The sequence below is a fragment of the Mesoplodon densirostris genome, chromosome 17, assembly GCF_025265405.1.
Source record: "Mesoplodon densirostris isolate mMesDen1 chromosome 17, mMesDen1 primary haplotype, whole genome shotgun sequence".
NCBI lineage: Eukaryota > Metazoa > Chordata > Mammalia > Artiodactyla > Ziphiidae > Mesoplodon > Mesoplodon densirostris.
The window spans coordinates 50143696-50161839 of record NC_082677.1 but is presented as its reverse complement, the minus strand read 5'-3'; the positions used below and the strand labels follow the sequence as shown (position 1 = coordinate 50161839).

At 37.6% G+C, this 18144-nt stretch overlaps 1 protein-coding gene across 6 annotated transcripts in view; it reads left to right on the top strand.

Annotated features, from left to right (window-relative positions):
* MYCBP2 (MYC binding protein 2) overlaps positions 1 to 18144 on the top strand; it is a 269886-nt gene that overhangs the window by 228082 nt on the left and 23660 nt on the right. For 5 of the 6 annotated variants that reach the window (XM_060080239.1, XM_060080242.1, XM_060080241.1 and 2 more), the window contains 9 exons: positions 2073 to 2230; positions 3676 to 3875; positions 4724 to 4873; positions 6153 to 6313; positions 7610 to 7766; positions 7936 to 8160; positions 10446 to 10511; positions 11582 to 11821; positions 12136 to 12234. In XM_060080239.1, the coding sequence (XP_059936222.1) occupies positions 2073 to 2230; positions 3676 to 3875; positions 4724 to 4873; positions 6153 to 6313; positions 7610 to 7766; positions 7936 to 8160; positions 10446 to 10511; positions 11582 to 11821; positions 12136 to 12234 (1456 nt within the window). The remainder of the gene's footprint in view (positions 1 to 2072; positions 2231 to 3675; positions 3876 to 4723; positions 4874 to 6152; positions 6314 to 7609; positions 7767 to 7935; positions 8161 to 10445; positions 10512 to 11581; positions 11822 to 12135; positions 12235 to 18144) is intronic. The other variant, XM_060080238.1, reaches the window with a different exon arrangement.

The window sequence follows — 18144 nt, the reverse complement described above, 5'->3', positions numbered from 1 at the left end:
TCATGAATCAGTAAGGTCCTTGATAGCAGAGGCAGATCCAGTTGGAGAGAAAAGATCAACTAGTGAAGTAATAAAGGATTCCACTTCTATTGTGTATTATATCATTTAGTGCTGTAGTAAATCAGACTAGAGAAAGGTCACTTTGAGGCAGTACTTAGAGAAGATTTCATGGGAGATATAGCACTGAAAGTAGATCTTGAGCTTCTTGGATTATTACTTGCAGAGCTCCCCCCGGCCCCACCCTACCCCCTTATAGTATCAGAGTAAAGGGCTTCTTGAAAACTGAAGAGAAGCATATATATATAATGCAGAAAGAAACAGGGTACCACTGAGAGTTTTTAGAGGAGGAATGACATGGTACAAATGCAGAAATAGTCTCACAGCGTCAGCTGAGAAGCTGAACATTTCAGTCAAAGATTTCAGCTGTCTGTGTGGAATTGGATTGTGTTGGCAATGGTTGTTAAAGACAGATGGGTGAAGGAAATATTTTGGAGGAAAAATCAGTGTGACTTGTTGAGTGACTGGATAATGAAAAGAATCAGTTTAGGATAGCATCAAGAGTTCAGGCATGAGTAACTGTGAACATGATGTCATTAGAAAGGTAACCTTTGGGTTTTCTTGTGTTGCTTGAGTTTCTTCACAAGCTTGATCAATTTTATAAGAACAAGTCACTATTTTTTAGGTTGTACAGCAATTTTTTACGTTGATAGGTAAACTTCCTCTAAAAGCAGAAAAGGTGTCTTGTGCTTTATAGTAACACCATATATAAAGTGAATTAAATTAACATATCCCTATATTCTGGTCATTCTGGAGCCAAACAGTGGAAACTGACATCCAGGCACCTTTACCCCAGTTAGTTATCATCATTAACTAAATGATTAAAGAGTCAAATTAAAGAGTTAACATTTATAACATTTATAATTAAATGTTTAATATAATTTATAATTAATTTAATTATATTAATTATATTAAATTTATATAATATATAATTATATATATTATATATTATAATAATATATAATATAATAATAATATATTAAATTAAATTTAATATAATTAAATTTAACATTTATAATTAAAGAGGTAACATTTATCATCTGTTCAAACAAGAATGTGCACACACTTAGGCAGTGAGGAAAGAAAATGGCCAGGGAGTTAGCCACTTACTAGAAAGTATATAAGCTTTACTGAGGGACATAGGATTTTTAACCTGGCTTGAACGATGGAAAAGAAACAACTCTAGAACTCAGGGTGAGAGCAAAAATAGCCCAATATGGAATGAGGTGACAGAGAAAAGAATACATGAAAAGAATAGTTTATAAATTTGCCTTAGAAAGTAAAGAACGGTATTTCTCTTTTTTATAAAATGTCTCAATAAAGGAAATTATATAACCATCTTAATACTTTTTCAAGTGTTTTTTAATGCCGCTATAGTAAATAGAAAATTGTTGGTTTCCTAAAGCCCGCATGAAAACCATTGAGTTCTCATATGGATGTAAGTATAATATAACTGACACTGGGATTCAGTTTGTCACCTGTCAGTACACTTTGGTGCAGCCATGCTCTGGATAGGGCTTTGGGCAGCACCCCCAAAGAATGAGAAACCTCACAGAACACTCAGCACCAAAGGAAAATTGCGTCCTTTCACTTTCCATTTTATTAGGTCTCTGTATGTACATATCCTTTTTCTTTCTATTCAGTGCTGTTATGAATATATCTGCCTGATTTTCCTGAATATCATGACACACGTCTTCCACCACGGTGCTTTTGATTCTGAAAGGAGCTTGGAACATTTGAAGCTTTTTCTTCTTTTTTATTTGAAATGCAAAGTAGATTTAAGAAAACTGAAAGTTTTAAGATGCAGTTCTGAAATCAGTCAAAATGTGGCTACATTTGGAAAGATCAAATTGTGATTTAAAGTGAGATTGTCAAGTTGGCTTTGAATTTGTATTCTTCCACATGAAATACGGGTTCCCGTATTTGACTACACTATTAAAAACTAAATAAACATAGTTGTCCTGTCATTCACTTTTTCTCTTGAGTTTTTATCTGTCACCTTGTTCTGTCTGCAGTTTGGAAACCAGTCCCATAACTGATACTGATCTTGCCAAGAGGACTGTCTTCCAAAGGTCATACTCAGTTGTTGCTTCTGAATATGATAAACAGCACTCCATTTTACCTGCACGGGTTAAAGCCATTCCTAGAAGAAGAGTTAACAGTGGAGACACTGGTAAGTATAAAATAAAAGAGAAGATTGAGTGATCCAAATGGTTTTATTTGTAGATATTGTTTTAATCTAATTTTTTTTTTTTTTTTTTTTTTTTTTGTGGTACGCGGGCCTCTCACTGCTGTGGCCCCTCCTGTTGCGGAGCACAGGCTCCGGACGTGCAGGCTTAGCGGCCATGGCTCACGGGCCCAGCCGCTCCGCGGCATGTGGGATCTTCCCAGACCAGGGCAAGAACCCGTGTCCCCTGCATCAGCAGGCAGACTCTCAACCACTGCACCACCAGGGAAGCCCTAAAATTGAATTTCTGAAGGCAGAGAAATGGATTAATTTTAAATTGTGGTAGACATTCCTTTTATGTGACTTAGCCATAAATGTGCCGCTCTAAATTGCACATCTCAGTTGGAAGAGACACCCAGAGACCATCCAGTGTTATTTAAGAATAAATTGACCTTTAAAGTATATTACTTGTTAGATGTCTAAGCCAAATATTGCTACCAGTCTCCCTTCCACTAAGCTTCAGTGAACCAGCAGGTCCAGTGACTTAACACTTTCACAGTGATCTTCCCACTCGCAATAGAAGCTTATAACTCCTGTAGCTACTACCACTCAAATAGATAATAAAAACTGGGGATATGGCTAGCTCTTAATCAGTAAAAATGTTAGATAATCTGGACCAATTGGTATCAACAGTCTCAAACTGGGGCTGATTGATTCTGTCTCAAGAATTAGGAAACCCAAGGAAAAAAAGGATAATGTGTTAATGATTTATCAGGCCGACCACTTACTAAATGAAGATCTGACCTAATATTTATAGGTAGGGCCTCCCTGGTGGCGCAAGTGGTTGAGAGTCCGCCTGCCGATGCAGGGGATACAGGTTCGTGCCCTGGTCTGGGAGGATCCCATATGCCGCGGAGCGGCTGGGCCCGTGAGCCATGGCCGCTGAGCCTGCGCGTCCGGAGCCTGCGCGTCCGGAGCCTGTGCTCCGCAACGGGGGAGGCCACAACAGTGAGAGGCCCGCATACCGCAAAAAAAAAAAAAAAAAAATAATAATAATAATAATAATAATATTTATAGGTAAATAATTATGTATCTTATTGAAGATCTTCAAGGAAAATATTGAGGATAAATCAAATATTAATGATTTATAGGTTCATTCAACAAGTATTTTTGAGCTCTTATTGAGGTACCATTTGTTATAAAGCAGTCCTGTAGAAAATGATGGGGATAAGATGTAGATTCCATTTAGGGAGAAGATAAATCACTTCGTGTTTAGTGTTTTAGAAAGCATGAACTTTAGATTCAGACCTGCAAAAATAAAAACAAAAAAACCGCAAAGACTCTAAAGTGAATAAGCTAGGTACTATTCATTAATATCTTCTTAAATACATTAATCATATGTATTACCTATAAAAGTTAATAATTTTCTTTTTTTTTTTTCCTTTAAATAGAAGTTGGTTCTTCCCTCTTGAGACATCCATCTCCTGAGCTTTCCCGGCTAATCTCAGCCCACAGCTCTCTTTCCAAAGGAGAACGAAATTTCCAGTGGCCAGTTTTAGCCTTTGTTATACAGCATCATGATCTGGAAGGTCTTGAAATAGCAATGAAACAGGCCTTAAGGAAATCTGCTTGTCGAGTTTTTGCTATGGAGGTAAGAATACATTAATAGGATTATTGATTCATTCATCATACAGTTCATGTGATGATTCTATTTAATGATGTCACTTTTCTACCAAACAAATTGTGACAAATTAAGAGACTTAAGTGAACAGAAAATATCATGTTCACAACAAAATTAAACTCAAGTTTATGAATATAAATGAATTTAGAGTTTCATAGTTAAGCGCTCTAAAAAACTTTATTTCTGCATTGCTTCATTATTTGAATCCTGATAATATCTTTTTAAAAAAGCTTTTTGTAATCACAGAGTCTTTTCAGTTAGAATAATCCTGCAAAGGGGATGAAAAGTGAGCTTTTGAGTTGTAAATTTAACAGTAATAACTTATCTGAGTCTCTGGAAATGGATTGCTATATATCATAGACTTGTATATAATAAATTTTTTTTCTTTATCATGGGTAGGAGGTAACCTGCCATTTCATCAGTGGGAGCAATATGAGTATATTTAAGTAAATGGTAGCTTGTGTAGAACTTAAGAAACATTCTGTATTGATCCTGAATGCAAGTTGGAAAAAAAATGTGCATGGGTAAATTAATATGAAGACAAATTTTTGAAATAAAAAGTATTTTGGGAGAGTATTTTGGTATTGCATTTCATAGGTATGATTTTCCCTATTATTATTAATTTTTTAATTAGGCCCAAAATTATTGACTGTGTAAGTTCAGTGTACTTTCAGTGAAATGAAGATCAGACTTCCTAGTATCTTTCCTTAAAAGACTGAGTCCAGGAAGGTTCTTTGTTTCTGAATAAGAGAAGTCCTGCTATGTTCACTCATATATTTTCTTTTTATCTTGGACTTATTTAACCATCATTTATTCAGGCTTTCAACTGGCTTCTGTGTAATGTCATCCAAACAACTTCTCTCCATGATATTCTGTGGCATTTTGTGGCATCACTGACTCCTGCTCCAGTGGAACCAGAAGAAGAAGAGGATGAGGAAAATAAAACAAACAAAGAAAATGCAGAACAAGTAAGTGAGGTTCTTGGTTTTTTAATTGTCCATATTTTTATAGAAGAGTAGAACTACTTTCAGATAGTGCAGTAATTTTCATGAGGTCATTCACAGATTATATAACCTAAAGACAGGAATAAAATTTCAGTGCTATGAGCAACATATTAACTATGCTGAGTGAAAGTCTTCTGTCTCCAAAAACGCTGTCAGTCAGTTCTGATTTCTCACTAGCCATCACTGTCTCGAAGCAATCAGCTGCAAGATAAACACTATCACAGTGCAGTATAAGACAGATAAACAGGGCAACATTATTACAGAGAAGATCAGTCTACTTTACAACATTACTGTAAGGTACAGAGCGTGAAAATGATACTGTGTAGGGACATGAAATTCAAAAATCTTTGGCTAGAAGGGACTTGTATTTTATAGGAGGCAGCCTGTATCATGGAAAAGCATTGAACTTGGACCCTGGAAGCCTGGATTCCAGCCCCATTTCCACCTCTGTAGCTGTGACTTGTGGGCCTCATTTCTATTTCTAGAATAAAAAAGAGGACTAAATCCTCCATTTAAAAGACTGTCAGAATAGGCAGAAAAAAACAAAAGCTAGATACAGTTTATAAGCATCACATCTAAAACATAAGGATAGAGGAAGATTAAAAGTAGAAGAAGATATACTGGGTAAATTCAAACCAAAATTAGCTAGTTGAACATCAGAAAAAAACAGACTTCAAGACATAATTATCACTAGGGATAAAGAGGCTTTCTACAAAATGGTAAGAGTAGCTCTGTGTAGTTAACATAGGTTTGTAGTTAATAATATAGCCTATAAAGAAGTAAAAATCAGCAGAGCTGCAAGGAAAAACAGAAAAAAATTACAATTACAGTGTGAGATTACCACGCATTCACAAGAGCTGTCTATTCCTGTGTAACAAACCTCCCCAGAACCCAGGGGATGAAAACGCTTGCTTATTGGCTTACAGCTCTGTGGGTCAGCAATTTGGGTGAGGCTCAACTGAAGGGAACGGCTCATTTCTGCTAGTAGACTAGTGAGTACACTGGAATTGATACTCACATGTGGCATTTATTTGTTTGGTGATTTTATTTATAGGTGACCTTATCACTTTTTCCCTTAAAATAATACAAACATAAATAGTTAATCTTAACGGATGCCTTGGGTATGGTTTGATTTTGTTTACGTTTCTGTTACATGAGTATCCTTAAAGTATACATTTTTTTGTGTGGGGAAAACTCCTTCCAGCAGACAAATGGATCAACTTGTTTTCAATTTCTGTCTTAGGAGAAAGATACAAGAGTATGTGAACATCCACTCTCAGATATAGTGATCGCAGGGGAAGCTGCTCATCCTTTACCACATACATTTCACCGCTTGCTTCAAACGATCTCTGATCTTATGATGTCTCTCCCCAGTGGCAGTTCGTTACAGCAAATGGCCCTGAGGTAATCTTATATCTAAGTATTGTAGGTACCCTGGAAAAGGGATTTTGTGGAGTAGTCAAAGCACAAAATGCTTGAAAGACCTCTTTAAATAGTAAGATAGAAAGAATACCTGCATTATGTGAATGGTGCCTCCCTCATGACTGTCATAATTTAGAATTGTCCTTCTTCTTAGTTCATGCCTGTTGGCCCCTCTGTAAAACATGGGTAATATACTACTTAGTCCTCTAAATTATCACAGTCTGTAACAGTCTTCCTCACTTTCCCCTCTCTTCTACCCGAAATCACGTCAGTGCTACTCAACAGTAGAGTCTTAAATGTCACAAAAAGGAAGAGGGAATGAAATCTCAAAAACAGAAATCAAAATAGGATTTTGAATTGAAAAGAATATCAAGAGAAATAGAGCCTAGTCATATGCAGCCAATCCTAAAACTACATTGAAGAGCATCGCCTCCTTTTAAGTCCAGACCTGCTGAGATTCAACATTACTTTTACATTGTGGACCTTGTCATTAGAGCCATGTACTAGACTACACATATAAATAAATCCTCCACTGATTTTTATAAGAAATAGGTTGAAGGAGTGATTTTGGCTACCCACATCCCTAACGATAAGACCAGCAGAGAGGAGATTTTGTTTCCTCCTCACAAGATTTTTGAAGTACAAAGTGTGTTATACTATGATGGATTACTACAGAATTGTAAGACTAATACATTTAAGAGGCTTTTATAGTTGGGGTAACACTTGTCTACAAAACTGATTTATTACCTTTTTTGCTTCCGTAACCTTGACCTTCATGTATCCAGTTTGAAAACGGGTGAACTTTCCTTAGAATTTATATTGTTTGAAAGAATGACCTTTACTTCTCACACACACACACACACACACACACACACACAAAATAGAATGAATAAAAGCCAGTAGAAGGCTCCCCTGGTGGCGCAGTGGTTGAGAGTCTGCCTGCCGATGCAGGGTACGCGGGTTCGTGCCCCGGTCCGGGAAGATCCCTCATGCCACGGAGTGGCTGGGCCTGTGAGCCATGGCCGCTGAGCCTGCGCGTCTGGAACCTGTGCTCCGCAACGGGAGAGGCCACAACAGTGAGAGGCCCGCATACCGCAAAAAAAAAAAAAAAAAAAAGCCAGTAGAAATAATTTTGTTTCTTGAATTTTTAAAATTTGTATTTTTTGTACCTAGAGCATTAAGAGTTCTTGAAATATTAGCTACAGAGTGCTTTTTTCCAGGAATTCCTTAGAGGTTCCCGAAAGAGAATTTTTTAATGTATTACTTATGCCTTTTTAGATGCTGGAGTCTGAAATTCAAGCAATCGGATCACCAGTTCCTCCATCAGAGCAACGTCTTTCATCACATTAACAATATTTTGTCAAAATCAGATGATGGAGACAGTGAAGAGAGTTTCAGCATCAGCATACAGTCTGGCTTTGAAGCTATGAGTCAGGTCAGTTACTTAGCATTGTTACTACTCAACGATGTATTGAAGGAGAAACTGAAAATTACTTCTAAATAATTTGACTCTTACTGCTATTTCTTGTCTCATGTCTGTTCGTTTTATTATCATGGGAGATGTCCATTTGAGTGTTATAATTATGTATATTTGTTTCTGGTAGGAATTATGCATTGTAATGTGCTTAAAGGACCTAACCAGCATTGTTGACATAAAAACTTCTAGCCGACCTGCCATGATTGGCAGTTTGACAGATGGTTCCACAGAAACCTTCTGGGAATCAGGAGATGAGGATAAAAACAAAACCAAGAACGTCACCATCAACTGTGTGAAAGGAATCAATGCCCGCTATGTATCTGTTCATGTGGACAATTCCCGAGATCTTGGGGTAAGAAAGGAAACTTAATTTGTGGTTCGTTAGTTCTTTTCAGACCTTAATTTATCATGCAGTCTCATTTCTGAGTTTTAGCAAAGAGATTTTCATCTGGAATTCACCAACCAAACTATATTTTTATAGTTCTAAAATAAATCTTACATCTAAAAATAGATGAATATGACTGGGAGCACTGTGGAATACCAATTCTAAGAAAAGGTCTGATTACAAATATACCATGGCTATAGCTAAGCAATATAAATATCCATTCCATGATTTTTTACCTCCATGCCCCCTGTTCAGGCTATTTCCTTGGCCTGGAAGTCCTCTCCTTAAACTCTGCTTTTCATATCCTTCCCAAATCTAAGACCTGATAGACAAATCCTCTCCCAGTACCTCATCTATAAAAATTAGCCTTTCTCTCCTCTGGGTTCTTTTTTATATTACTCTGATGGCACTTAATACACTTTGACTGATAGTGTAATTAGCTTTCAGTTTTTTGGCGGGGGGGATACGCGGGCCTCTCACCGCTGTGGCCTCTTCCATTGCGGAGCACAGCCTCCGGACACGCAGGCCCAGCGGCCACGGCCCACGGGCCCAGCCGCTCCGTGGCACGTGGGATCCTCCCAGACCGGGGCACAAACCCGTGTCCCTTGCATTGACAGGCAGACTCTCAACCACTGCGTCACCAGGGAAGCCCTAGCTTTCAGTTTTTAATCCTCACCCCCGGCCATCATGAGGGAATTGGGGGAGGTTCCTGGACTAACCTAAGTAATCATACTTTATGTTCTCCCTAGCTCTAGCTTGTCTACATGTTTCCACTGAATTGAGCACTCTTCTACAAAAAGCACTGAAGAGGAAAAAGCATCCTATTTACTTGAGTGTTCAGAGCCGAGAAAAAAGTAGCACCAACTACAAAACTCCCACGCTTTTACCCCATTCCTGGGGAAGAATACTTCTTGGTATTTTTTTCCCTCTGAATGGAAGTGGCTTGCTAGCAGATATAGTATTAATAAGTCCCCTTGGGCCATTGCCAAGCTGCTCTGATCCCATTTGTGTATTTCCTTTCCCAGGGACAGCCAAAGTGATGGGTGTGGGTCTCCTGTCTGGAGCACGCCAACCACAGAAGTTCAGTGTGCAGTCAGAGCACTCCTTGCCGTCCACGGTCACCCCAGCTTCTGTCCATCAGCTCAGATTGAATAAGGAATAAAGGCTTAGCTAATATATCACTAGCTTACCTCCTCTTGAGACCCAACAGTTCAGTTGGTACAACTCCTTTATCTTACTTGAAAGTCAAGTATAACAAATCAAAACATTTTTCTGTCAGGAACTCACTGCTCAGTACAGTGTTATCTTTGATGCATGTTGTAAGCTAGGACACACTTTTCCCTCAAAACAATGGTTGCACTCAATTTGACATTTTTGTCTTTTATGAGGGATAATCATGATAATATTCATTTTAAAAAGCCCCAGTATGTATGCTGACATCAGCTTTTCTTTTAGGAAACCTCCTCTAATTTATATGCATCATTAGGACTTACATACCTCTGTGTCCCCGCAACCTGCCCACCACACTGCCTTAAACACAGCACTTGTTGATTTGAATTGCATCAGCCTATAGCACTGAAAGTATGCAGCTCTCCAAGGAATTAGTGTGTCAGTCTCTTTCTTGATGTGCTTGGCATAAAACTTACTCAAACTTAAGGTCTCTGGCTCTAGTACCAGTGTGACTCTTTTCAGTACTTAAAGGTATTGAATTTCTTTTGATATTTTACTTTGTGTGTTAATGTTCCTTCCCTAGTTTGACAAGGATCTCGAGGGGATAGAACCCATCCCTCTCATATATCCTTCTCCAAGTCCCTAAGGCCGTCTGGGTCCATCATGATACTCACAAGTATTTGTTGCCTAAGCTACCTGTCTTCCTCCTTTTTACAGCCGGAAACAATGAGAATAATGTGATAAAAATGGCACATGAGTAGCAAGGCAAGTTGCTGAAAGCCTTCATGAGAAAGATAGAATTTAAATGATTAGACTTTGGATGAAAAGAGGGAATGCCAACCTCCTCTCTCAGAGCCCATAGAGAAGGGCTGAAATGTGAGATTCAAGATGGAGTTTGTGAGAATAAGAAGACTGGAGTTGTAGGAACTGTCGTTGGTTGGACAGATGGAATGAAGTCAGTTCGGAAGGATCGTAAAAGACAGGCAGAAGAGTTGATGTTATATTGATAGGCTGTAAGAAATCACTGTCAGTTCTGGAGCCAGTAACATGGCATAGTAACTATTTTGAATTGTTTATTTTAGAATAAAGTTACCTCGATGACCTTCTTAACTGGCAAAGCAGTAGAAGATTTGTGCAGAATAAAGCAGGTAATTAAAACTTTGTCATTAAATGTTTTACTGCCCAGGGAGAAATTTTTTCTTCTCAGTCTCCACTGTTGAGTTCTAATTTTGGCATGCCACCCAAGTACAAGTTTTATAGGAAATTGTCTATTTACAAAACACTAAATTGGCAAATGGTCCATGTATAGGAATAGTTACAACCATCTCTGTTCTAAACATCTTACCCATTATTTCCCTGAATCTCCCTAGTGATGAGCAGGTACACTGTGCTATAGCCCTCTACCCTGACTCCTGCTCCCCTGTGGAGACTCAGGGTGCCTTAAAATTCATCATAGATCTGCTTCACAACTGTCACCTTGATTCACCCACACTTCAGGTTGAAATGTAGGTTGTTGTCCTGTAGCTTGAAAATCTTTCAGTTACAACACTGCGACTGTATCCAGGTTGAAAGTCAATTTACAAACCAACTCTAGAAACAAGTTAAGTTCTATTTGGGCATGTGACTGAGATTCTGTATAAACTCACTTACTTGTGAGTGAATAGTGTCAAAAACCATTTTACAGTACACTGGAATTTAATCCTAAAAGAAAGTTGTATTCTCAATGAAATATACTGAAATAAGTAATGACCAGTGTGAATTTACATATTATATAATTTTTCTTCAAAAGTAAAATATATTAAGTAACTGCACAGCAAAAATCCTTGCTTTAAATGTGCTTTCATGTGAAGATGCACAAAACAGGACTTCATTACAGTCAGTGTAGGTACAGTCATGTAAATTGTTTGCAGTGGTTTCACTTACGTAACTTGTGCTCGGAAGCCATATAGTAAGCAGACCTGCATTTTAATTCTCAACTCCATCACTTACTAGATGTCTGCCGTCTGTGTTAATTAACCTCACTTTCTTCATCTGTAGCTACTAGAGTATTATCCTCACAAGGTTTAAATAAGATAATCAGTGTGAAATAATCTAATAAGCTTTTCTGTGGGTACAATTATTTGTTATTTGAGCTTGCTGTTATTAATGCAAAGTCTAGGACAGTGATAAAACAGTAGTACACCTGTATCAGGTTTCTATCCCTTTTCTTCTCTCCTAGGTTGATCTGGATTCCAGGCACATTGGTTGGGTAACAAGTGAACTTCCAGGAGGGGATAATCACATCATCAAAATTGAATTAAAGGGCCCAGAAAATACACTGAGAGTTCGACAAGTTAAGGTTCTGGGCTGGAAGGATGGCGAAAGCACAAAAATTGCTGGCCAGATTTCAGCCAGTGTGGCCCAGCAAAGGAACTGTGAAGCTGAGACTCTACGAGTGTTCAGACTTATTACATCACAAGTGAGTGTCCTTACTACACATTTTCTAGCACAGGATAAATTGAAATAATATACTACTTCAACAGTAATATCAAAGGTTAACAAAATATTTTGGAAAACTTGTTAGAGATTGCTGGCTACAAACGTGGCCCGTTTTTTTCTTCTCATAGCCCTGAATTCTTGTATTTCACTTTGCGTTCATCTCCTGAAGAGTAGAGGTGTGCAGTAGGAATAGCCTAGTAGCATAAAGACCACAGAGCCAGCTACTGACTCCTCTAGCCTTCCCGAGGAGGTTCTGCCATTGAGTTGTTCTCACCTCCTTCTCTTCTCCACCAGGTATTTGGAAAGCTCATCTCTGGAGATGCTGAACCCACACCAGAACAAGAGGAAAAAGCACTATTGTCATCACCTGAAGGAGAAGAAAAAGTATACAATGTATTTATTTATATTCTAAAAATATTTCTTTCCCTTTTTCACTTTGTTACTTTTGTTCACTGAAATAATCCATGTATTGCCGTGTATTTTAATGTATATGGGATACTAGTTTCTGTATCTTTAACCAAAACTAAAGTTAATAGTTTTTACTCTACTTAGAAAGAAGATGAAGGAACTACCAGAAGATATTCACTTTTTGTTCATGTACGATCTAGCTGGTATTTTAAGTAACAACAAAATTTGCTCTAAACCTTGGGGCTGTGTGTTTAAATGTTTGCACTTGTAAAATCAGCTTCGTCATTGACTGTGCTGCGCGCCTTCCACCATCTTCTCTGTCCTTCACGGTTCAGCTCAAAAATACTCTCTTCTCCATGAGCCTCCTTTGTGATGGTTCAGGGGAAACCATAAAGAAGGTCGCGGAGAAGCCACAAAGTAGTATGTCCTCTGCTAGGCTTCATAGTAATTTCTGTGTCTCTTCTTGGTTTCTCTCTCGTTAGGTTTATTTGTATTCATGTTTTATATCTTCTACTTAATTATACCTTCTTAAAGACCAAGTAGGTGTCTGGTTTGTCTTTATATCCACCATGGCATAAACACACATGTGTTCAGTAAATTTTTATTGGAATAACCTGTTCTTTATACTGTTCTTAAAATTTCTTCTAAAATGCATTTGCCTAACTTACCTGGTCTAAACTAAAGCACTATATCTAAGAGGAGAGCCTCATCCATTTTCAAAAAGAGAGGTCAACCCTGACTAGTCTTCATATTCTTGTGTCTTTAGATGCTGTAAATAATCAACTTGACAGCCCTTTGAAAGATAATTTCAAGGACTTACCTTGGCTGACCCTGTGCCTTCTGATACAGTAGCATCTAAATCATCCACATTTTTCTGTTTGGGTTCTGTAAAAAAAAAAAAGGGGGGGATTTCATAAACTCTGGTAATTTTTTTCAGCATCTTTAGGAGATATTTGCACGACTGCAAGACTGAGTAACTACTCATTAAATCAGCTGAATTTTAACAACTGTCAGTTCTTTGCTAAATAACCTTACAAGCTGGTAACAAGCCCTGAAAAAGCTTACCTTCTGTTCTTAGATGTGAACAGTCCATCCGCTCCCTCCCAAAAACAGATCAACAGGAATACTCTACAGTGTATAATCTACTTATTAAATGTGTGGAAAACTGCACATCAGTTGCATGTCAGGATTTCAGAGTACATTGAGGTTTTTGTTTGTGCCCTGGAGTGGTCAGAGAAGGCTTCTTGGGGGATATTAGACTTTGAGTTAGACCTGAAAGAGAATGGATGAAAGTCAGATTAATAGGATGGGAGCAAGGGCGCCTTGAAGAGGCTGGCCTAACTCGAGGAGAGTGTACGCTGAGGCATTAAGATTGAATAGGAAAGGTTATGCTAGTGGTTTGATAACTTTTAAGGGAATCATTTTATATTAGGTTTTTGAAGTAAAATTTACATACAAAAAACTCATCTTTTTAAACTGCATCGTTTCAAATTTTGACCAATGTATACAGTGGTGAAATCATTACAAGCAAGTTTTAAAACACATCTCTCCCAGAATTTCCCAGTTGTTCCTTTGCATTCAATCCCCTCATCTCATTCCTAGCCCCTGGCAACCACTGAGATATTTTCTGCCCCTATAATGTTGCCTTTTCCCAGGTGTTATTTAATGGAACCCTGTAGAAAGTAGCCTTTTTATTTTTTTATTATTTTTTTGAATATGGTCTTTTTTTATAACATCTTTATTGGAGTATAATTGCTTTACAATGGTGTGTTAGTTTCTGCTTTATAACAAAGTGAATCAGCTATACCTATACATATATCCCCATATCTCCTCCCTCTTGCATCTCCCTCCCACCCTCCCTATCCCACCCCTCTAGGTGGTCACAAAGCACCAAGCTGATCTCCCTGTGCTATGCAGCTGCTTCCCACTAGCTATATATTTTACATTTGGTAGTGTATATATGTCCATGCCACTCTCTCACTTTGTCCCAACTTACCCTTCCCCCTCCCCATGTCCTCAAGTCCATTCTCTACGTCTGTGTCTTTATTCCTGTCCTGCCGCTAGGTTCTTCAGAACCACTTTTTTTTTTTTTTTTTTTTTTTTTTTTTTAGATTCCATATATATGTGTTAGCATACAGTATTTGTTTTTCTCTTTATGACTGACTTCCCTCTGTATGACAGTCTCTGGGTCCATCCACCTCACTACAAATAACTCAATTTCATGTGTTTGTTGGCAATCTATATGTTCTTTGGAGAAATGTCTGTTTAGGTCTTCTGCCCATTTTTGGACTGGGATTTTTTTTTTTTTTTTTTTTTTGATATTGACCTGCATGAGCTGCTTGTAAATTTTGGAGATTAATCCTTTGTCAGTTGCTTTGTTTGAAAATATTTTCTCCCATTCTGAGGGCCATGTTTTCATCTTGCTTATGGTTTCCTTTGCTGTGCAAAAGCTTTTAAGTTTCATTAGGTCTCATTTGTTTATTTTTGTTTCTATTTCCATTTCTCTAGGAGGTGGGTCAACAAGGATCTTGCTGTGATTTATGTCCTAAGACTGTCCTGCATATGTTTTCCTCGAAGAGTTTTATAGTGTCTGGCCTTATTACATTTACGTCTTTAATCCATTTTGAGTGTATTTTTGTGTATGGTGTTAGGGAGTGTTCTAATTTCATTCTTGTACCTGTAGCTGTCCTGTTTTACCAGCACCACTTATTGAAGAGGCTGTCTTTTCTCCATTTAATATTCTTGCCTCCTTTATCAAAGATAAGGTGACCATATGTGCGTGAGTTTACCTCTGGGCTTTCTGTCCTCTTCCATTGATCTATATTTCTGTTTTTGTGCCAGTACCGTACTGTCTTGATTACTGTAGCTTTGTAGTATAGTCTGAAGTCTGGGAGCCTGATTCCTCCAGCTCCGTTTTTCTTTCTCAAGATTGCTTTGGCTATTCGGGGTCTTTTGTGTTTCCATACAAATTGTGAAATTTTTTGTTCTAGTTCTGTGAAAAATTCCGTTGGTAGTTTGATAGGGATTGCATTGAATCTGTGGATTGCTTTGGGTAGTATAGTCATTTTCACAATGTTGATTCTTCCAGTCCAAGAACATGGTATATCTCTCCATCTGTTGGTGTCCTCTTTAATTTCTTTCATCAGTGTCTTATAGTTTTCAGCATACAAGTCTTTTGTCTCCTTAGATAGGTTTATTCCTAGGTATTGTCATTCTTTTCGTTGTAGTGGTAAATGGGAGTGTTTCCTTAATTTCTCTTTCAGATTTTTCATCCTTAGTGTGTAGGAATGCAAGAGAATTCTGTGCATTAATTTTGTATCCTGTTACTTTACCAAATTCATTGATTAGCTCTAGTAGTTTTCTGGTAACATCTTTAGGATTCTTTATGTATAGTATCATGTCATCTGCAAATAGTGACGGTTTTACTTCTTTTCCGATTTCGATTCCTTTTATTTCTTTTTTGTCTCTGATTGCTGTAGCTAAAACTCCCAAAGCTCTGTTGAATAATAGTGGTGAGAGTGGGCCACCTTGTCTTGTTCCTGATCTTAGTGGAAATGGTTTTAGTTTTTCACCATTGAGAACAATGTTGGCTGTGGGTTTGTCATATATGGCCTTTATTATGTTGAGGTAAGTTCCCTCTATGCCTACTTTCTGGAGGGTTTTTATCATAAATCGGTGTTGAATTTTGTCAAAAGCTTTCTCTGCATCTATTGAGATGATCATATGGTTTTTATCCTTCAGCTGGTTGATATGGTGTATCACATTGATTGATTTGCGTATATTGCAGAATCCTTGCATCCCTGAGATGAACCCCACTTGGTCATGATGTATGATCCTTTTAAGATGCTGTTGGATTCTGTTTGCTAGTATTTTGTTGAGGATTTTTGCATCTATGTGCATCAGTGATAATGGCCTGTAGTTTTCTTATTTTGTGACATCTTTGTCCGGTTTTGGTATCAGGATGATGGTGGCCACGTAGAATGAGTTTGGGAGTGTTCCTCCCTCTGCTATATTTTGGAAGAGTTTGAGAAGGACAGATGTTAGCTCTTCTCTACATGTTTGATAGAATTTGCCTGTGAAGAAGCCATCTGGTCCTGGGCTTTTGTTTGTTGGAAGACTTTTAATCACAGTTTCAATTTCAGTGCTTGTGATTGGTCTGTTTATGTTTTCTATTTCTTCCTGGTTCAGTCTTGGAAGGTTGCACTTTTCCAAGAATTTGTCCATTTCTTCCAAGTTGTCCATTTTATTGGCATATAGTTGCTTTGAGTAATCTCTTATGATCCTTTGCATTTCTGTGGTGTCTGTCGTAACTTCTTTTTCATTTCCAATTCTATTGATTTGAGTTTTCTCCCTTTTTTTCTTGATGAGTCTGGCTAATGGTTTATCAGTTTCGGTTATCTTCTGAAAGAACCAGCTTTTAGTTTTACTGATCTTTGCTATCATTTCCTTCATTTCCTTTTCATTTATTTCTGACCTGATCTTTATGATTTCTTTCCATCTGCTAATTTTGGGGGGGGTTTTGTTCTTCTTTCTCTAATTGCTTTAGGTGTAAGGTTAGGTTGTTTATTTGAGATGTTTCTTATTTCTTGAGGTAGGATTGTATTGCTATAAACTTCCCTCTTAAACTGCTTTTGCTGCATCCCATAGGTTTTGAGTTGTCATGTTTTCATTGTCATTTGTTTCTAGGTATTTTCTGATTTCCTCTGATTTCTTCATTGATCTTTTGGTTATTTAGTAGTGTGTTGTTTAGCCTCCATGTGTTTGTATTTTTCACAGACTTTTTTCCTGTAATTGGTATCTGGTTTCATAGCGTTGTGGTCAGAAAAGATACTTGATACGATTTCAGTTTTCTTAAATTTACCAAGGCTTGATTTGCGACCCAAGATATGATCTATCCTGGAGAGTGTCCATGAGCAATTGAGAAGAAAGTGTATTCTGTTGTTTTTAGATGGAATATCCTATAAGTATCAATTAAGTCCTTTTTGTTTAATGTATCATTTAAAGCTTGTGTTTCCTTATTTATTTTCATTTTGGGTGATCTGTCCGTTGGTGAAAGTGGGGTGTTAAAGTCCCCTACTATGATTGTGTTACTATCGATTTCCCCTTTTATGGCTGTTGGCATTTGCCTTATGTATTGAGGTGCTCCTATGTTGGGTGCCTAAATATTTACAGTTGTTATGTCTTCTTATTGGATTGATCCCTTGATCATTGTGTAGTGTCCTTCTTTGTCTCTTGTAATAGTGTTTATTTTAAAGTCAATTATATCTGATATGAGAATTGCTACTCCAACTTCCTTTTGATTTCCATTTGCATGGAGAATATCTTTTTCCATCCCCTCACTTTCAGTCTGTATGTGTCCCTGGGTCTGAAGTGGGTCTGTCGTAGACAGCATATATACGGTCTCATTTTTGTATCCATTCAGCCAGTCTATATGTTTTGGTTGGAGCACTTAATCCATTTACATTTAAGGTAGTTATCGATATGTATGTTCCTATTACCATTTTCTTAATTGTTTTGGGTTTGTTATTGTAGGTCTTTTCCTTCTCTTGTGTTTCCTGCCTAGAGAAGTTCCTTTAGCATTTGTTGTAAAGCTGGTTTGGTGGTGCTGAATTCTCTTAGCTTTTGCTTGTCTGTAAAGGTTTTAATTTCTCCATCGAATCTGAATGAGATCCTTGCTGGGTAGAGTAATCTTGGTTGTAGGTTTTTCCCTTTCATCACTTTAAATATGTCCTGCCACTCCCTTCTGGCTTGCAGAGTTTCTGCTGAAAGATCAGCTGTTAACCTTATGGGGATTCCCTTGTATGTTATTTGTTGCTTTTTTCCCTTGCTGCTTTCAGTATTTTTTCTTTGTATTTAATTTTTGATAGTTTGATTAATAAGTGTCTTGGCATGTTT